The sequence below is a fragment of the Agelaius phoeniceus genome, chromosome 2 (assembly GCF_051311805.1).
Source record: "Agelaius phoeniceus isolate bAgePho1 chromosome 2, bAgePho1.hap1, whole genome shotgun sequence".
Classification (NCBI taxonomy): Eukaryota; Metazoa; Chordata; class Aves; order Passeriformes; family Icteridae; genus Agelaius; species Agelaius phoeniceus.
In genome coordinates, this window is record NC_135266.1 from 115,682,349 (window position 1) to 115,703,827 (window position 21,479).

At 41.0% G+C, this 21,479-nt stretch overlaps 2 protein-coding genes across 3 annotated transcripts; one reads left to right on the top strand and one right to left on the bottom strand.

Moving 5' to 3' along the window:
- Positions 1–290: 290 nt before the first annotated feature.
- CGGBP1 (CGG triplet repeat binding protein 1) lies at positions 291–8,119 on the top strand. Its single transcript, XM_054653810.2, has 2 exons — positions 291–445; positions 2,872–8,119. The coding sequence occupies exon 2, from the start codon at positions 2,882–2,884 to the stop codon at positions 3,383–3,385; it is 504 nt and encodes a 167-aa protein (XP_054509785.1). The 5' UTR covers positions 291–445; positions 2,872–2,881; the 3' UTR covers positions 3,386–8,119.
- Positions 8,120–11,497: 3,378 nt separating this feature from the next.
- HEMK2 (HemK methyltransferase 2, ETF1 glutamine and histone H4 lysine) lies at positions 11,498–15,915 on the bottom strand. Of its 2 annotated transcripts, XM_054655013.2 has the most exons (6): positions 15,629–15,915; positions 14,817–14,906; positions 14,316–14,406; positions 13,696–13,779; positions 13,451–13,592; positions 11,498–12,792 (listed from the first exon to the last, which is right to left on the bottom strand). In XM_054655013.2, the coding sequence occupies exons 1-6, from the start codon at positions 15,898–15,900 to the stop codon at positions 12,686–12,688; spliced, it is 786 nt and encodes a 261-aa protein (XP_054510988.2). In that variant the 5' UTR covers positions 15,901–15,915; the 3' UTR covers positions 11,498–12,685. The 2 variants fall into 2 exon arrangements, with proteins under 2 accessions (XP_054510988.2, XP_077030717.1); XM_077174602.1 differs by lacking the exon at positions 13,696–13,779.
- Between the last annotated feature and the right edge of the window lie 5,564 nt (positions 15,916–21,479).

Sequence of the window (21,479 nt, forward strand, 5' to 3'; positions counted from 1 at the left end):
AGCCCTGCCAATCAACGCGCCGCTCACCTCTGGCCCCGCCGCTTCGCAAGAGCGCGATGCGATTGGTGGAAAAGTCTCGTCGTTACTTCAGACCCGCCTTTCCACTGGCTGCTCCCCCCGTCGGTTACGCCCTCCTCCGCAGCCGCCCGCCCGATGCCCCGTCCGCTGAGCGCCACCGCCCGCGCTCTGATTGGCCGGCGCACGCCTCTATCAGCGCTCTCACGCCCGCTTCCCATGCGTAATTGGGCTCAATCCTTGCCCATCTCCGCAGCGAACCGATCAGCGAGTGACTTCCGGCGGCGGGGGCGGGCCGGCGGAGTGGGCGGGGCCGTGCGGCTGCGGCGGAGCGGCGCGTCCGGCCCGGCCCGGCGGGGCCCAGCGCGGAGCGGCGGCGGCGGAGCAGCAGCCCCGGGGCGGCTCCGGGCGGGCGGCGCGGCTGCTGCGGGTAATGGTGCCTGGCACGGGTCCGGCGGATCCGCATCCGCGCGTGGGGAGGAGGCTGCGGGGCCTCCCGGGAAACACCCGCGCTACGGGGAAGGGCCGCAGCCGCGGGGCCTGGGCTGTGCCCGGCCGGGCTCCGCGCGTTTCACCCGCGGCGCCGGCAGCCCGGGGAACGAACCCGGGCGAGCAACGCACCGAGTGATGGTCCCGGTCCCTGGGCGGAACCCGCCCGGCGCTTGGAGATGCAGACTCGCTGTGCTCCTCTCCCAGCGGCTCCGGTGCGGTGACAGCGGTCACAGCCGAGACCCCGGAACAGCCGCCTCGCCCGGAGGGGCCCGGAGAGCGGATCCGTGAGCACCCTGGGGTGGGGAGGCAGCAGCCCTCTGCAAGGAAACACGCCAAAATTTGATATCCCCCCCAAAAAATAGACCTATCAAAAATCCTGTGTTCTGCTGCTCTCAGAATCCTGAGAGATTTTGCTGCAGTAGGACTACAAGCACCTGGTTTGGTGGGGGAATTCTTTTTTGGCTTTTCAGAAGCCAAAGCAACAAGTTGGATTCGGACTTGTTTTCTTCTTGATTTCAGGAAATGGTTGTTAGGAAACTCTTGTATAAAGCAAGAAAGAGAATGAAGGTTACATTGATGCTGGGTACAGACTGTTTATCATTGTATCAGTCTAAGACTTACAGGTCTGCAAAGCTGCAGTGAGAGCAAAACATATTCACTAGGAAAGTAGCTAATACCAAGATCTTTGTTGCCTTTTGCAGAAGCTTGTCATCTCTTCTTGTAGCAATGGCTTAAGAAAAAAGACAGTGTTGATGACAGAATTCTCTATTCCTTTAGTTCCAGGGTGGGGAAAACCCATTCTGGGCAGCAGAAACTGTATTCAACCTTTTTTTTTTTAAATGTCGCTACAGCAAACTGGGTAACAAAAGAAAACAAGTACAGAAAAGTACATACGGAGGTAGCAGGACACTTAGAAGAAACATTGTTGCCTTTTCGATTTTTTTCTTTACAGTTTTTTTTTTTAAGGAAATGGGTAGCTAATGCGATGACCATTAATTTTGCTCAGAAAACCTCTAACCTCAGCAGAGCTGCTACTTGACTTCAGCTTTACTTTAAAAAGAAGTTAATTTACCTATAGTTGAGATTTGCAGTAGCTACATACCTCAACAACAAAGGGACACTGTTTGATTTCAGAGCACTTGACTGGGTTATTGCTTGCTTTGGTGACATGGTCTAGTTTAGAGTGATGGTAAACTTGTTTGAAAATAGAATTGCATCTATTGCAATGCAAAATAAGAAATTCTATATTCCCATCAGGCTGTTCCAGCACTGACAAAATTATTTGCTCTAAACTCCAGGTTCAATCTAATAGCTGCAGTTTAAAAACCAGGGCTGTTTCCAAGCAAGTGCTGGCAAAGTTTCAGTTTGGGGTTTTTTGTTGGGGGTTACTGACTTTTGAAAGTTACAGTAATGGTTTTCTTGCTTGATATGGAAAAAATACACAGAAAAACACTGATTCAACATAATTAAGATACTGTCAAATATGTTGAAAACACTAAGAACAAAGTATCATTTGTCCTAATGTGTAAAGGATAAAAAAAGGGTCTTCATAAAAAGCAAAAAGTGGTTTTGTTTTACTTTAAGTGATTAACAGATTAGGTTTTGAGGGTTCTGTTGAGTCACCACAATATTAGTGGTGTGAGGATAACTTCAAACAATTGTTAAAAAACACTTTAATTACAATCTAATACCTTATAACTACACCTATATATCCACCACAATCTCAACAGATGCACAATACATACCATAAAAAAATCAAATAGAAAAAAACTCGCACCACATTAATAAAACCTTATAGTAAAAGTCCAGATAGACTCTTACAGTAACCTGTTGTCATCTTATTGCAGGGGTTCCATACTGTTGTCTTCTCATTGCAAAAGTTTCATACCTTCTTGGTGTTTCTCATGGGCAGCTCTCAGAGCACTGACTCTTTCTTCTTCACAAAGCAGGCAACTGACTCCAGTTCCTTTCTTAAGCCCACTCCACTCTTTTATAGCACTCTTCTTCTCATTGGTTACAGCTGTGGCCTGTTAAAGTCAGGCCTATTCCTAATCTGATAATTGTCCCAGCTGCAACTCCTTAGGGGTAAGATTACTTTCTACACTATCTTTATTTTCTTATATTCTATCCCCCTACAGTAACCCAAATAACAGAAACCACTCCTCATAATAAACCTAAAAACCAAACCAAAATAAGTGTTTTCCTCTGACCCACAAGGAACTTCACTCTCCCATTTAACTGGACTTGCAGATGAAAATCCTTTCAATAGCAGTGTCACAAACGTGTCTTATGTGTAGCTAATGACATTTTAGATGTCAGCAGGTGCCAGGCTGGACATTGATTGAACTCTTATTTGTTCCCCAGCTTTGCTGCAATGGAGCGGTTCGGGGTGAAGTCGGCGCCGTCGCGGAACCGCTCCAAGACCGCCCTGTACGTGACGCCCCAGGACCGCGTGACGGAGTTCGGCAGCGAGCTGCACGAGGACGGGGGGAAGCTCTTCTGCACCTCCTGCAACGTGGTGCTCAACCACGTCCGCAAGTCCGCCATCAATGACCACCTCAAGTCCAAAACACACACCAAGAGGAAGGCGGAGTTCGAGGAGCAGAACGTCAGGAAGAAGCAAAGGACTCTGACTGCCTCCCTGCAGTGCAACAGCGCTGCCCAGACAGAGAAAAGCAGCGTGATCCAGGACTTTGTGAAAATGTGCCTGGAGGCCAACATCCCCCTGGAGAAGGCCGATCACCCCTCTGTGCGGGCCTTCCTGTCCCGCTACGTTAAGAACGGCAGCTCCATACCCAAGTCGGAGCAGCTAAGGAAAGCCTATCTGCCTGATGGCTATGACAATGAGAACCAGCTCATCAACACTGAAGACCGTTGAGAAGAGAACTGTTTTCATCCTTGTTGTGAAGTTTTACATATTGATGGTGTGGTTTATTTTTATATTCATGCATATATACAGTGTTACATATTGATTTTACAAGCTATTTTGTATTCTTGTAGAAATGACAATCTACTCCTGAACTTAGCAGTGTGCCACAGATTGTTGCTAACCCTGCTGTGGACTTCAGAGCTACGTTGATGTAGAGCTCATGAGGAATGTAGGGAGCATCCCTGGCATACGCCTGATCTCTGTTCAGTCCAGCTGTAACTGAGGCTGAGAAAAAGGCACTCGAATGGAGGACCCCAGTTCACAGTGCATCTAAGAAGACGGTGTGGTAGGGATTGCTGTTTGTGGCAGTGGATTGCTGTGTCCAGTATCCTGTCCCTAAGTGACCAAGAAGAGGTGCTGCACCTTTGAAATGCAAGAAGCTCTAGGATGGTTAGTTAAAATATCACTGCTCTGTTGGGGGAGGACTATTGCAACTTTCTATTCAAGCTTGGTTTATGTTTTGAAACAGGAAACATTTTTCTTCTAGAACTCTCTCTTATGCTGTTTGGTGCAACTGTGGATGTATTCATTATCCAGCTTAACCAGCCAGTCTCTTGTACTGACCTCTGAACTCCACTATTCTCATAAGGCTGGGAGTTCTGCAGGTTTGCCATGTCTGCTTTTCTAAAATCACCGTTCCTTTGTCTTGGTTTCACATGCCCCCTTCCATTTCAGTGCCAATATTTGAAAGCTGAGTAGACAAACCAGTAACTGAGTGTGGTTTGCAGTGCAGCTGCTGTCAAGTGAAACTTATGCTGGACGAAGTTCTTAGCAGAGATTACTGCCTTTTTCCTACTAGCAGGACTAAGCTAAATCTAAATTGGGGATGGTAGAGGCACTAAACTGAGGAGTTGGGAAGGTTTTTTCATTGTGCACAGGAGAAGAGGCTGCTCCATCTTTCCCTGAAGGTCCTTTACACATCTGGCCTTATCATCAGCCTTTCAGTCAAGGGAGGTGAAGTGAATAAAATAAAACAGTTACTGCAAAGGTTCTTCAGGACTTGTAAACACAAGTAGGAAGGCAGATACACTTGGAACTTAAAATAGAATTACAGACCTGGGCTGTATTTCTTACTCTGTGCCACGGCCACATCTATTGGACTGGCAGAAAGCAAAATGGGAAATTGAAGAATTTCAATAATGTTACTCTCTCCAAAATCTAGTTAATAGTTACTAAGCTATTCCAAATGATGATGCCAAATAGTTCACTAACACAAATGTTCCATAAAGTTTTGGAATGAAATGAGGGAGTACTGTGCAAAGTGCCAGAATACAGCTGACCTCTGCCTGCTCTAGATCTCCTGGAGATGCTCTGGGTTCACAGGTTCCAAGCATCTCCTGGGAGCACAGGAATCCTTCCTCTCCGTGGGTACAATGGCATAAGGATGCTTTAACTCCTGAGGGTGGAGCCAGTTGTCCAGCTTCCTTTCCCCAGCAGAGTTTCACAGCAGTTTATTTACAGCGATACCAAGAATTGCTGAAAAGAGAGACAAAATAACCAGATTATTTTGGGTTTAGAGCTATTTCCCACCTGTATCTAGAGCAGTCTCCTTTGCTGGGCTGAGAGAGACTTACATACTTAGTAACAACTATATTTTAGTGCAATTAGTCTGCAGAAATGCACTTGTGTTCCATGTCCTGCTATGAAACCTGCTGGAATAGATGGACAAAGCTAAAAAGCAGGAGGTTTCCTACCCATATGCATCAGTCCAGGAGTGCTCAGCCCACTGCTGGTCTAGGACTTCAGACAGAAATAACAGTAGCAACTTTTTAATCTAATCCTAGAGATCAATATATGCCTTCCTAAATATCATTTCTTATTGCACAAGCTTGGGTTTACCTTAAAATCCTTAACTGCCTTGGGCTAGAACTGTTTAATAAATCTTCTGAAGCCAAGTGAAAGGTAAACTGCCAATAGCCTTTTCTGTCCTGACAACAACTGAAAGTATTTTCTCACAGCTGCTGTTTCCTTACAGTGAAACAACATCCTTGCTTTAATTTTTAATCTTTATTGAAACCTCAGCAATGCTATCTTAGAATTCAAGCAAATGGAGAATAATGGGATATTGAGAAAAGAAAAGCAGCTAGAGAAATGGGATGGGCAAAAGGAATTTGGGCTAGTTCACTCAGTTTTGCTAACATGGGATTTTCCAGGCTGCAACCCATAACAATTTTATATAGGATTAGATGCTGTGGGTTCTTCCCTTGACTGATAGACTGACAGACATTTTGAAAGCTTCATGGGAATATTAAATAGGCTCCTGCATAACTGGAAAAGAAGAAAAAAAATCAAGTTGCTTTCAAATTTACAGTTTTACATAAAAATGAAGCAATTGGCAAGTGTAATGGACTCAATTTGCAGGACACTGCTGGTTTAATAATAGGATATTTTCATTTAAAAATAAAACTATATACTTTTCAAGCTTTTTTGAAAATCAGGATGTTGATCCATTGCAACAAACATTAATAATGGAGTAAAGCTATGAAAAATAAAGCACTTCCAGGTAATCTAGAAAGAATGAATAAGTTTAAAATCATGAATATAACAAATCATCAAGGCATTTTTAAAGAAAATATGAGTAAGTGGTTGCATTCTGTCATGAGACAGAGTCCTTCAAACACTCAAATTCAGAACATCATTTTGCCAGTATGGCTGCAGACGGATAAAATATAACTTTATTTTAATTGCTGTTGATCTTAGGGAAGATTTACAGCAGAAGTTTTCTCATCTATCTAAACATAAGGAATAACTAAATCCTAGTTTAGAGGCTGTGATGGAGTTGTTTGAACAGTCTCCATGGGGGATTAATTTCTTGTGCAAGAATAAATTTCCTGTAAAGAAGAAAACTCTCAGAAGTAAAGGGAGGATGGTAACAGTGTCAGCTTTTCACTTTACATCCAAATGTAGGGACAAGCTCTAAGAGATACTTTCTGCCGTGTGGTTTTAGGAATATATTTGAACTCTAAATGTAACAGAAAAAAATTAAAAGAAGTATTTTCTTTTCTGACCAATACTTAAACTAATTTAGCCAAGTTAGCTGAAATTACTCCCAAGTGTTTTTCTTGAAAGAAAAGTTGCAAAGAGTAAAATACAAACAGGAGCATTCTCTGTTGTGTGACTCCTTACATGGACACACCATGATAGTTTCAGCTTGCATGTTATGGAAAAAACAGGAGCAAGCTTCAGAATTATTAATCATTTTGAAGCCTGTAATTTGGCAGGTCCCATGGGAAGGTGAAGCATTCAGCATAATAAAAGGGAATCATTTTTCAGTGGAGAGAGAAACTTGTTCTGCACAGTATGGGATATTCTCATGATAGAAAGGCTGGTTTTAGCCAGAGCCCCTTTTAGCAATTCTGTTGAACTGAAGAGTGAGATGCTCCCTGTTAGGTTTTGCAGCATAATAGGCTGATTTTCAGGAAAAAGGAAAAAAAAAAGCTGGAAGCTTGGCAAGGATAATCTCTATTTATATTTACATATAAAAAGAGGCAAGGCTCGCTGTTGTTGCATTCACATTGTACTCACTGCTACTTACTCTGTGTAATTTGAGTGCTTGTTGTCTTTGTACAATTTTAAAGTCGTGTCTAACTTTCAAAATATTTTTATTTTAACAAAGTTTCTCACTGTAATAGTGCTGTTAGAGTTTAGTCTCTTTTGGTCTGATGAAGATGCTTTATTTTTGTTTTGGTGGTAGGGATGTTTTGTTGATGGTGAATGGCCACAGAAATGGTTTTATTTAAAAAAATAAGTCATGAACTTATGATTAGATACTAGAGTGAGGCTGAAGAAACCCAGGTCCTGCAGTGCCACAAGACTTCCTGTAGGAACAGTAAGACCAGAGTAAGTGATTTAAGTTTTTATATTAAAACAATACTGAAGAGAAATACTTTACATTGTAAAGTTTTCACTTGGTAATGGAAAAACGGTCTCTTTAAAAAAAATAAAGGTATTCCTTTTTTTATAGAATTTATGCATAATCTCTTATTTTACCAATCAAGTGGATTAAGAACTTGTGGTAGTTTTCATAGAGTGGTGTAATATAAGACACAAGAAATGGACGGGGACAGGAAAATTTGAGGAGCTGCTGCTGTAGCCTAAGGTAACATCAGATATTGAAGCATTTGGTTGATTTACCTGTGCAGTGACAGTGAAGTCTGTTTCAGGACTGGTTATACAAAACCTCTGCTTCCTGTCACTCCTGATTTTCTTCATGGTGACAGAAATTCCCTAATGATGCCTTCTGCTCCAAGTGAATACCAGGTGGAATGATTTTTGTACATTTTGACACTGCAGTAAACCATTTGTAGTACAGGAGATCTTGCAGCTACCCAAGGCCTCAGATCTTTTCAGGAAGGGCTTCTGTAATGTGGAAGAATTCAAAAAGGTCACAGTTTGATTTCTCTCCCTTGGGGACTTCATGAAAATTGAGCAAATAACATCAACCCATCAAAAATTATCATCAAGTGTGGGTTTGATTGTTTACACATTTCTTTTCCTGAATTCTGACCTTTCTTGACATCTAAGGATGGATCAATGATAAATTCAGGCAACCTCTTGACTGATGATTTTATGAACCATCATTTTCTCATTTTCAGTCATTTCCAGGTCACAGCACATTAAGATCAAGTGCTTTTTGTTGTGAAATGGAAAAGCAGAATAGAAATAAACATACCCTTTGTAAAATTTTCTTGTGTGGACAATTTGTGTATGAAACAGCACATGCACACTTGCAAAATCAATGTATCAGTCAGGATTTCTGTGGAAGCTGATGCAGAACGAGGTGAAGCAAATATTTAAAGTTTAGTAATTAGGCCATGCTAAATTCTCATAGTGACATTTTACCTTTTTAACTGAATCAAGGCAGTTCAATCCATATCCAGAATGCAGGAGAATCAAGTACACACAGCTTTCAGGCCACAGTGATATTGATAATTAGGTTTGACATTTGTAATTTGCATAGGCTGAAGGAGAGACAATCTTTGACAATTCTGCTTTTTTTTTTCCTCATCCCATGACATTTTTTACAAGGATTTTGGAATTTGTGGCTTGTGTGGCCACCTCTTTCATATCTACAGGCACATCTCAGGTAGAAGCAGAAAGTGCAGGATGAAAGCTGGAATACAGAGAGCTACTGCAGCTCAGGTGAAAGTACTGTTCAGTAGTTCTGTTCAGAGCTGACAGAAAAGTATTTAGGGACTTTAGAGGTTTTTAGGAGGGGTTTGTATATTGGTTTGCCTCAAGTGGTTTTTTAATCTGTCCTCCAGTGTACAAAATAGCTCCAATTCAGCATTGGATTTCACTGCAGTAACTGACCACCTTCTCACCTCAATTCTTCTATAATTAGTTTTAAATTGCTTCCTCCCTCCCCTTTTTTCTGAACCTGTCATTACTCCAACACAAATCCAACAGCTACAATACCCATGGTTGCACTTATGTAAGTGTTTTACAGACAACAAAGCCCCAAGTGGAGCTTTAACCAGCTCTGGACAGAAGGAACTAAGCCCCCTCCTGAGAGCACCCAAGCTGAGCCTACAATCCAGAACCTGGCTCAAGATGTGTGCTTCAGTTTAACAAGGCTCATCTCACCTCCTGAAACTGAAACTGCTAAGGGAAAAGTGGGGAGATGCAAAGAATCTCATGTTGTGAAGGACTTAGACTAAAATGAAGGAGCTGACCCCTCCTCTAACAGGGAATTACAGGAGTAAAACTGCAGGGGCTACCTTGGCTGGTGCAGCAGTAAATGCTGAGTTCTGAGATCACGAGTGACAGGCAAGGAGCTGATGGGACACTGGAACATTGCTGCTCCTTTAAGGCACTACAACTCCTTCACGCAGTGTTAAAAGGTAATTTTCAGCAGACTTCCTGCAGCCCACTCTCAGAACGCTGTGTCTCACTCTGTGGTTTCCTACAAACAGGAAAAATGCAGCCCCAAAATAGAACGTTGGTCTTGTCAGAAGAAAAACTGAGGTGGGACAGAAAGAACATTGCATAGATTATGGTTGGGTTTTTCTTTTCACTTGCCTTCAGTAAAGTAGCAACAGCCCTAACAACGGGGACTGAATCAGGTAAAGTTTCTATTTATCGCGATCCTCAGGTCTGAATTTCACCCCATGTTTTTGGAGCCTTTTCCTCCAAAATAACATCTAATACAGAGAACTATTGTAGTTGTGTTTAAATGGAAGAGGTTCTTTGAATTCAATTGCAGAGGGTTTTTAAATACCTGATTTCTCTTAGGATTCAGCAAAGAAGTTACTGAGTTATTATAGACAATGCTCATATGGTGACATCTTTTTCTGCCATCTCCTTTTCCTAATTATACAGTTTAGGATTAGGACTCTCATTCCTTACTTTGACAAATACTTATTTTGTATTTATTTAGCATTTACTATCCCTTGAAACATGCTTTTAAAGCAAACCTAAACTCGTGCAGTGTCTCAAATCCATGGACTCAGTTAAAAAAAACAAATTAAAAAATCTAAATTACCATTTGGAGATCAAAAATATCTAATTTGTATCTTAATAATATAATAAAAATAGAATGGCTCAAGGTGGTTTATTAAGTCTCAGCAAGAGAAAAACTTCCCTGAATAACCAATTTTTCTCTCAGAACTGGCTGTGGATGCAGCCACCAGGCGTCTTCAGTGCACAAAAAGGCAATTTGTGGCAGGAGTATTTTGGCTCAAGTGGCGCCCTGCTGTGTGTGCAGTTACACTCAAGGTGTTCTCTTCCATAAATATTTTCCATTTAGGCTGGATTAAAGTTTTTGTCATGCTTTTTCAGCTCCTCATAAACATCAGTAGGATTCTCCTGATCACACACTCCATCCAAACAAAAATTTTTCGATAGAAAAAAGAAATCCAAACATAACATTTCAGAAAGCTGTTCCATTATTTTTTCCAAAATATTATTCTGGAAAAAAAATCCTGATAATTTAGACTTTGGTAAGCATTTCCATCACAAGCAGAAGTGACAATTGCTATATACAAAATTCCTGTTTGCCTTCAATTTGGTTCTAACTTCATGAAGAAACTTGGCATAGGTAAAAGTTTTTGGGAAGGTTCAGCTAAGTGCTTCAATGTCTTAAAAATACTTAGGGAAAAAGGTCTTAAAGACATGCTGAGAAAGGAACACACAAAATCCAAATTACTTGTCCTTATGAAGATGCTGAGAACAAGCAGCAGAAACAATCATCCCTTACAGTGCAGATTGTTGTGTGAACAGTGAATTTTTTCAACTTCTTAATTGATGGATGTTGAACTAGAGTCATGCAGAAGCACTGAATACATTTAAAATCCTGCTTTGTATCCCTCTGCTCTGCTACTTTGTTTCTTGTAAAATCAAAACCTCATGTGCAGGAGGATCTTTAAAAAAACAAAAAAACCCTGCAGCTTTGTTCATTACTCTGTGAGGGTAGGCAGGAGCCAGAGAAGGGGAGATGTTTTTTAAACCCTCAGGATCACCTTCTCTTTCCAATACTCAGACAATAAAGGTTTCTCCAGTCATGTTGATAAAAAGGATATTCCTGTAGATTTTTCAGGTAACGTTGGCCCAGAGCAATTATTAAATTTACAATAAGATGTGGCCTCATAATTAAACCTGTCTGTAGCTATTAAACATTACAGGCGGAGAACAGAAACCAAAGCAGTGCTCAGAGCACCCTGCAGATAATGGGTCTTATTTTATTACCATAGCAGAGTCTCCTAACTTAACTGGAGAGGATGATAATGATAATAACTGAGAAAATATTCAGTAACTGGCCAGATAAGAACTCCAGCACCTGAGGACAAGGTACTTTTGAACCATGGCCAAAGGTTTTGGTAGCATTCAACCCTGAGCTTGAAATCTGGAAATCCTACAAGCTCTAGGTGCAGTCTGCAGTCAAATTATCCTTAATTTGACAGTGTATCTGCAATTATTTTGCTTAACCACATTTAATTATCATCCCACTTTCAACTCTAATAGTTTTTGAGTAAGAGGCTCTGCTAATTTGGACTGATGTGAGGACTACATTGTGCCCAGTACCCTACTGTGATAAAGCACTGCTAAAATTACACAGATTACTACAAGTATCAAAATAATGTTTATAGAAGCATTACACAAACAAAACTCTTGCAAGTCAGTCTCTACAGAACCATGATGGATTTTTTTTTAAATGCACTTCCATCTTACCCCTTCTAAACTTGTTTGGTTTTTATTTTGGTCAAAAGTAAGCTGGGAGTTGAAGCCAACTTATTTAAGCTTTCTATCCATAGACAAAACAATGAGAGCCCCAGAAAACCCTCCAGTGTACACCAGAAAAACTACATTAGTGTTTCTTTAAAATGGGGGAAAAGAAGTGAAAACTACTAAAAATCAATTTCTATTTGCAAAATTGTATTCCTCAAAAAAATTCCCAATCACAATATAAATACATACAATTACTAAAGTAAAATTTTCCATCATTCCTTGAGAAGCCACCTCTGAAGCTTAGGGAAGGTGTCTAATGAGTTGCAGAACTCTTGTGCTCATAACAAGGGATTGAAGAATTGGAGAATCCTCCTTATCTGCTGCTGGAACATATGTTGGAAGAGATGAGCAGTTCACTACCCTGAGTAGTAAAAATATTTGACAGCTATGTGAGAACAAGTGAAACAACTCCTAACTCTGCCTTCACATTTTCCACTGTATAAAGTGCCACTGTATTTCCATCTGTGCACTGATCCAAACTTCCTCCAAATGCTTTTGTGCTGAACTCTGAGCATCTGTGTATTTTAACCAGGCTCCTTCTTCTTCTCTGAAGGTCAGAGGGATGTGGGGGACTCTGGTCCTTAATCAAGGCCAAAGTGATCCGTGCTGAGAACGCTGATCCTGGGAGAGGAAAGAACTTTTTAAGCCAACAGAAGGATACCTTAATACTGCTGCTTGTAAACTTGCAGTTTGTGGTGAATGCTGATGGTAAAATTATCCTGGTTCTGACCAATGACAAGTGAAGACTACAAATTAAAAGTGATACGTGTGCATGGCTTGTAGAAGTGAGACTCTCTGGTGTGTGGCATTTGATATGTCAGAGGATATAAGATCGTTAAGAACCCATTGATATTTTGTTCCCCGGTTCAGTTTTTGGGTTCATTTCTTTCTTGATGTTTTGCTTGTATGAGTAAGTTCCTGCCATTAACAAAGGGCAGATTGCATTCACTTCAGTGTTTACCAAGTGACAGCTCTGTGTTCAGTTTTCTCCATGCCTACTACCTGGCAGGTGAAGAGAAGTTATCAAGATTTCCTAAATCTGAGGACTGTCAGCATCTCTTGTCCTGCTTGCCTGGAAAGCACTCGTGTGCCTTTTAAGCCGCTTTTCTTCATTGTTTCCAGAATTTCATCTGCAATGGAAAGTGCAGTGTTTACAAATGAGTTGAAATTGGTTATAGAAGATATTTGTCAAGCTAAAATATTTGTCAAGCTGCAAAGCAAAGCTTATAAACTCTGTCCTCCTACTCTTTCAGACAAGAACTTTTATGCAAAATAATCTCCCACCAAGCACAAATAAAGCTCACAACTTACAAACTGAAGTTTAGTGTTTTGCTAGAATTCTGTATGAAGCTTAACTGCAGAAGAAAGTGAAAGAAAGCTGCCTAATAAATCAGGTGTGAAGAATAATCTTGTCATTACATTATCATTTGTGGCCATTAAACATTAGATCAGAAGGAACAATTCCAAATCTTTTCTCTACACCTGTAAAATGAAAGACATCACATTTCCCAATAAGCCTTTTCAGTTAACACCACCATTCTCTACCATAAGAAAGAACTGGCCTGGCATCATTGATTAATTCAGACGTAATTAATCCACCTTTCAGACTTGGAACTGAACTCCTGCAGAGCTGCTGGGGTCCCACACACTTTCGCTTTCCAAACTAGTTTGGGGAGTTCTTAGTTTTGATAAATTTGCTTGCATTTTTGGTCTAGCTGTGATCAATATTTTGATTTATACCATATTAAACCTGGTTTGGCCCATTTGAATTTCAAGGACAGTAATCACCTGGATTATTTTCTTTAATTGTGACCAAGTAGAATAATCCTCCTGGTGAAAGCAGGTCTGGTACTAATGGGAAAACTCTATCCATTACTTCTCTGCCCTGTTTGCCCCCAGCCCAGGATGCCTCTATTCCTTGGCTTTTCACCTAGGAAGAAGGAAAGCAAAGATTGTCATAAAACAGAATAACAGAATTGTCACAACAGACAGTAGCAATACTATTTTTATTGTGCATTTCAAAATTTTCCTACCTCTTCAGAAGGTGTTACCACATATGGTGGGTTAAACAGCAGCAGATCAACCTTCCCATTTAATCTTGGGGATAATCCTTTGACCTGTAGGTGAAGTTCATGATTGTGTGGGGGGTTTTTTTGAATGCAAATGTTTTGTAAAAATATAGTTACATAGTGTAGTTGTTCAGCCATTTTAAATCCCATTTATTGTGGCCTACCTACATCATCTTTTATAAACATATAAAAGGGTTAAAGAGATGAGAAAAATTAGCTTTTCTCCATATCAAATTTTGTAAGAAACTAAAGGTAACAACAGACAAAAGTTCTAATTAAATCAGAAAAGGTTGAGAACCAAGAACTACATAACTTTAGACAAAGGGCTATGATAATGTGAGGCCACTATAGAATTCCTTGTCCAGCACTTTCCAAACTAAATCTACAGATTTATTTAACTAATACAATGAATTTTTAGAGCTTAATTTTGAATTTTAGAGATTGAATAGCTGGTTGGGGTTTTTTGACGGGTGATGTCGAGAGGTCCCTTCCAACCCTAACTATTGTGTGACCCCATGATCTCCGTTAAGTATTAAAAAATTACACAAACTATGACGGAAATACTATTGAAACTTCTCTCTTACCAAGTCAGTGATGACAGGCTGCAGGTGAACATTGTTCAGCAGAGCTGTCTCCTGAGTACAGTAAGCTGCCATAGGGTTGATATCTGTGCATCTAAAAGGGAAATATTACAAAGTGTAAGTTATAGGCTACTGTACCTTATGAACCATAAGCTAGTTTATAGAAGTACAGAATATTCTGAGTTAAAAGGGACCCACAAGGATTAAACCCAGCAAACACAAGAGTAGGCTTAGCAATTTGTCTGAGAAATGGGAAAATGGATTTCTAGCCACAGCACTACTCATTTGTTACAGAATGAAGAACATGAAGTAAATAATTCAGGCTGCACCGTAAGCTCAGAAATGCTCAACAGGCTCTCTTTGCTTTGATTTATGTATCTATAGAATTGAGAAAATAACAATTTTTAAAATGTGAAAATGATAAATATGTGTAAGAGGGCTAAGGATCCTGGGTTAGGCATCCTTTATTATTGCATGCAACAGTTTAGGTGCTGTTATACTTACATGTACAGTGCATTGGGTCCAAGGATAGAAGAAGCCAGAAATGTTGAAATGACACCAGATCCAGACCCTATTTCAAGGCAGATGTCTACTCTAAAGAGAGAACACTCTGGATGACTTTTGTTTGTAACAGACACAGGATTGGTCAAGACAGCACTACAGAACATGCTGTCCTCCCAAACACATTGAAGTACAGAATTACAGAATATCCTGAGCTGGAAGGGACCCCCAAGAATCATCCAGTTCAACCCCTGGCCCTGCACAGACCCCCTAACAATCCCATCCTGTGCATCCCTGGGAGCGCTCTCCAAAGACTCTCTGAGCTCTGTCAGGATGGTGCTGTCACCATTGCCTAGGAAGCTTCTCCCAGTGCCCCACCAGCCTCTGGAAGAAGAACCTTTTCCTGATATCCATCCTAACCCTTCCCGACACAGCTTCAGGCCATCCCCTCAGCTCACACAGAGCAGGATCAGTGCTGGCTCATCTCATGAGAAAGCTGCAGACAGCGACGAGGTTTCCTCTTCTCCAGGCTGAAGAAGCCAAGCACCCTTTCACCCTGCAATGGCTTTATCAACCCTGTGCCAGCAATTCCCCCTCAGCTCACCCCTCCCGGCCCTTCCCCATCTCCGCAGCCCCTCTGGAGCTCTCCAATGGCTTTAACACCCCTATGCCAGCAATGCCCCCTCAGCTCACCCCCCTGCAGCCTTTCCGCATCTCCGCAGCCCCTCTGGAACTCTGCAATGGCTTTACCACCCCTGTGCCAGCAATCCCCCCTCAGCTCCCTCCTCCCGGCTCCCCTGCCCGCCCTGCCGCACCGAGCCTCCCGCAGGCTGTCCGCGTCCCGCTCCAGCGCATCGAGCAGCAGGAAGGTGTCCTCGGCCGGCTCGTACACGTCCTGAAAGGGCCCCCGCGGCCCCAGGTGCTCGTACCGCGGGGTGGGCAGCGCCATCCCAGCCCGCATCCGGGGGAAGGGGCGGGACGAGGGCAGGAACGGGGCGGGACGCGCACGCACCTCCGCAGCGTCGGTCGGTGGCACTCCGGTGTGCTCGACCCGAAATTGCAGCGGTGCGGTGGCATCTGATGGCATCTATCCAACCTTGAACACCCTCGGTGTGGTTTATGTGCGATCCCCGCCGCTGGTGCCCCCGAGGGCGGAGAAAGAAGGGCGGTGCTGCTCCTGCTCCTCATTTCGGTGTTGGCTTCACAAATGGTGTTTCCATCACGAGAACGACCACAGGGAGTCAGCACAAACCCGAAGGAAAGAGCTGCTGAGGAAGTTTCTGAAACGCACGGGGGAAACCCTGATATTGATATCCCAAAAAGCCCTGTTTTCTAATAATAAAAGCTCTGTTTTCTAATATTTCTGTGATTCTTAGCCAGCAACACTAGACAGCATCCTTATGTACCAAGCATCTGAACTTCAGAATCACAGAAACACAGATTGGTTTGGGTTGGGAGGGACCTTTAAGCTCATCTCATTCCGTCCCTGCCATGGGCAGGGACACCTTCCACTATCCCAGGTGGCTCCAAGCTCTCTTCAACCAGGCCTTGGACACTGCCAGGGACCCAGGGGCAGGTACAGCTTCTCTGGGCAGCCTATGCCAGAGCCTGCCCACCCTCACTCAGTAAAATAATTTCTTCCTTAAATTCACTCTAAAGCTACTCTCTATCCATTTGAAGATGTTCCTCACTGTGCTGTCACTGCAGCCCCTTGTTGATAGTCTCTCTCCATCCTCCCTGCAGGCACCCTTCAGTTACTGGAAGGCTGCAATTAGATCATCCTGAAGCCTTTTATTTTCCAGGCTGAACAATCCCAGTTCTTTCAGGCTTTCCTCCCAGCAGAGCTGCTCCACCCCTCTGATCATCCTCCTTCCTCCTCTGGACTCTCCCCAACAGCTCCAGGTCTTTCCTGTGCTGACACCCCAGAGCTGGAGGCAGTAATTAAAGATTGAGGAAAAATTTCAGGCCACAGATCAGATTAACGATTTTCTCAATGAAACCCAAAGACATTCCAATCAGAAGCAGAAGAAAGAGCTGAACAGATTCTAATTCCCATTAAATGTCTCTGTTGGATTATCAATGCCCTGAACGCTCAAATTCTGAGTAAGGTGACTCTCTAGGTCAGTGAAGGAAAAAGGTGATGTTAACAAAGTCAGTGCAATCAGATATGCAGAGATTAATATTCACAGATCCAAAGATGAGGTTTTGACTCAAGGATTGTTTTTGTCCTGTCATGGAAATGAAACCACCAAGCTTTACCTTAAAATAAGCTTTTGATCCACTATCTAAAACAAAGCAATTGTAGAAACTCAGAAGTTCAGAAAATTCAGTTTCCAGAGTAAATTTATTCATGGACCTGATCTTGTACAAATATTACCTTTTAATTTAAAATGTTACTTTCTCTTCAGGAGACAATACCAGCTTTTTTTTTGCTCCAAAAGAAATGTTATAGGTGCTACTTCATTTCATCTGCCTTCCCAAAGATTTGCCAGAGAAACAAGTACTTGTAAAACATATTAAGCTTCCATAAAATTCCATTCCTTTGGCCAAATGAAGTCATGTTAAAAGACAGAATTTTGCACTGTGCCCATATTAGGAAAATTAATTCTTCAGATATATTTTTTTAATCTCTCCAGGTGGTCAAGCTTTGGAATGCAGTAGGAGAAATGACTTCACCTCCTTCAGCTGTACTATTCAGCTGTATTATTTTTGGCTGTTTCATGCTTCACGAAATCTGGTTAATTATTATTGGGGGCTTTTTTTAATACTTCTAAGTCCTTGTGGGTGCATTTTATAAAACATTTATTTTTACTGCTTACATAACTACCTACCTAAAATGTTTTTCTTGGTAGACAACTGTACTGTTTTTGCCAAAACAGATTCTCTTTCAATTTTGGGAAATTGTTGGAAAGCTGATATTCCCGTTTTTCAGCGGTGCCTGTGCCATGTTATTAAACTGGGCTTTATGGAGATGAAAAATTGATCTTGACAGGAATCATAACCATTTGTTTACACTAAGCTGTATGGCTTCATCCCATCTGAAATTCAGTACCATGCCTCTCATACAGAATCCTTAACCCATGATTTCCTGCCAGCCCTCAAAGGCTTCCTCTATAAAATTCTCAAACATTTCACAGATGCATCTCCTGGAAGAGACCTATGCCTCTGCTGGACCTGGGAATTCTCCTGTTTTGGTGCATTTGAGGAAGTAGAGCCATCAGGATAACTACAAAGAGCAGAACTGCTAAGAGAAGGTGGAAGAAACTTCATAATTTCTTTCTTCAACTGAGCGTCTCCCTAAAAGTAGATAATTTTCTTGCCATCAGTATTTCTAATCAAAAGATAACACTTCAGTGCTCTAATAATTAGAAACCTTGTAGATGATGGCATAAATACTGAGGGGATAGGTTTTACACTCAGTCTTTTGGCAAGTATGTAAACTTAAGCAATTCTTTTCACAGTTTTTCTTGGTGGATTTGTAGGCAAAGAGAAGTTTTCATCAGCCCTTGTTCTGCTTGACTAATAAAACATGCTCTTAAAATTTTCCTGTCACAAGACATTATTTTCATTTCTCTTACCACACTTCTAGACTTTCTGCATGTGGATTCAAGTCTGACTTCACCCTGAATGTGACTGGCACAAAATATTACAGTTAATACATTACGGATGCTTTGAATAATTTACATGCTTCATTATCTCTTGTGAAACTTTCATGGTACATGCCATGCTCATGGTTGCACTTGCTTTGCAGAAATGTTTTTGCCCTTTTATGATCAGCTGGTTTTCCTAAGTTTTCCTCAATAATTTCCAAATAACTGACCATAAAGTGAGAATTCTGTAGCATTTTATTGATTTTAATAGTTCCCTTTTTGCATGCCTATTGCTCACATTCTGATAATTTCATTTTAAATTGATGTCTCCTTATTTCTTGTTGTCATCACAGTGATGCCAAGGATCATGATAAAAACACTAAGCACAATCAGCCCCAGGACTGAAATTTCAGGAGTCACCAGTAGTGACTGAATCTGTCACTATTCCTTTTCAGTATAGTATATGACTCTTGTATTCAGGTTCTTGTTCACTTCATGCTCCTGCTGCCAATTCCAGCTTAGTTCATGCTTTTCCACATAACATCACATCTCAAGATGCATGGGAGCCAAAGCAGATTAATTTTTGGTGTTTAAAAATGGAGACAGACACTGCAGTAATGTACCAAGGTGCCCTGCCTCTGCCACATGGTCAAAATCATCACTCAGCTGTTATTTTTAATTATTATCCCATTTCAGTGGTACAGAAGTCCTGCTGTTTTCCTTCTTGTCCTCTTGAACACATCCAAACTTTTTTTTCTCTAGTATTTTATATCTTTAATAGAAATATAGAATCATAAAATTGTTTGGGTTAGAAGGGAATTTAAAGATCATCTCATTCCGATGCCCTGCCCTGGGCAGGACACTTTCCATTAGACCAGGTAACTCCAAGCTCTGTCCAACCTGGCCTTGAACACTTTAAATTTTAATAATTCTTATTTTACATTATATATTTTTGCTTCTAAGACATAGCTTTTTTAGTAATCAGTCTTTTACCCTATTTCTTCTCAACACTATCTCATGCTTGAGATGGTTATTTAACCAATAAGATTTGAAGACTATTCCTGCTCTCATTCATTCCATCTCTTAGCTCAATCAAATGTTTTCATCCCTTTCTGACCTTGGCATCCTTGAATATCATGTTCATCACTTAACCAAGGCCAAAATAATATCATCTTTTTACTGCTTTCCTGGCTATTAAGTGAAGAACTACTGCTGCTGTTGATGTGAAAACGACTTGGATGTCACTCATTTCTAGTCTCTGGATAATTCACTTCTTTTTCCAAGTGTCACATCTCCCAGTGACCCTTTCTAATCATACCTGAGTTCCCAAACCTACCAAACAACAAACCTTGGGGTTTATCCTCCAATACAACTCCACAATCTCCACAGATACTGTCAGAAGAGTCAAATCTGGGTTTACACACAGTTCTGTTGTATTTCTAAGGTGAACAGCTAAAATCTCTTATTGCTTCACTGCTTACCTCCTGACTGATGAAAATCCTTGCCCTTACATCATTCTGCAATACTTCATGGTACTGCTGTGGGATTTTTAGACCTGCTAAGGAATGGTCCAGGGATGACATATTAGAGAGCAGGAATGCTGGATGCTTGTTTACAGCCCCTCCTGAAAAGATCCTAGAGTGCATATTAGGCTTTAAAAACCAATTGCAAGCTCTTGAAGGAATTATTACATCACTCCAACACTGAAATGCAGCTGCCTCAGGGGAAAGGCAGGGAATTTTTAACAGTGCATAGAAGTATTTCAGCACTTCAGGAGAGAAAGTGAATAATGCCATAATCAACTGAGCAGAAAGGGAATGTTTAGTAAGTAGTCATATACAGTTATTTTAACTGGATTTAGGCCAGAAACCTGGGAAAAAACTGCTGCTAATGGCAAAAATGGAATTGGGGTTTTTAAGTCACCAATGACCAAGTCCTTTGGTTTTCATTTGCGTATTAAGCCACAGCACCTAAAGCAGCAGAGTTGTGGTGGAGTTTTCTTTTATAACTGGTTACCAGCATTTCCTCCTTCAGTGAGCAGGAATGATGTCTGATTTTCCCAGGAGCTCACAAGAAATTAAGTTCTATATAGGCCTATACAGAGAAGCAGCAACACCACAGTCAGTTGGTTATTTCAATTAGTCAGAGCTAGAGAAAACAATACTTAACAACAATTTTGTCTCATCATAGGCATCTGAGTGGGTTTAAATGCACCACACCAGGTCTTTACCTATTTTAATTTATCATTTTATTGACTTCATCAGAGCTATAACCACTCTAGTGTTCATAAACAGAAGATAGAAAACCTAGAAAACACAGTTATAATTGTCCTTATACATTTCAGGATAAATGTATTGTCCTCAATCAGAAAATAAATCATCATCATGGAAAATCAGCAAAAATCTGTTTGAGATACTATATACATACCTTAGCTTAGAAGGAGAGGAAATAAAATTGGAGATATTATTGTATTATCATATATATTGATGTTGAGATATATAAGCGCACATATATTTATAATGGAAATTTTTAAATTATATTTTATGTAATATATGTTACCTGATGATGTATATATATACTTTTTATATAATATTTTTTGGGCCCTAGTTTTGTAAAGAAGCCCATTAATGGGGGATGGAAAGTGGTTGAAGCCAGGAAAAGACTCGGCATTTTTGGAAAATAGATTAGGATGGGAGACAAGGGAAGAATAAGAATAAAATGTGATTGGAGCTTTTAAAATAGTGAATGCTAAAAACTACATCATATGAAAGGAAGAAATTGAAACTATGAATTCCTGGGAACTCAAAAAATTAAAGACAAGAAAGGTTTTTCCTGTCTGTATTATAGTGTGAAAACCTAATAAAGAGATATTAAAAATGGTTTTTGCTTCAAAACAACCGCTGAAATGTTGTTCAAAAATGACATTTTGAAACTATACATTGTTCAGTCAAAAATAGAATAGCAAAATTTGGCCCATAATGAGGGATTTTAAGGCAGTACAAGACAGGAGCAAACTGCCACCAGCACAATCTGAGTGCAAGGGACTATGAATGAGAGGCCATGTTTTCTATGGCTT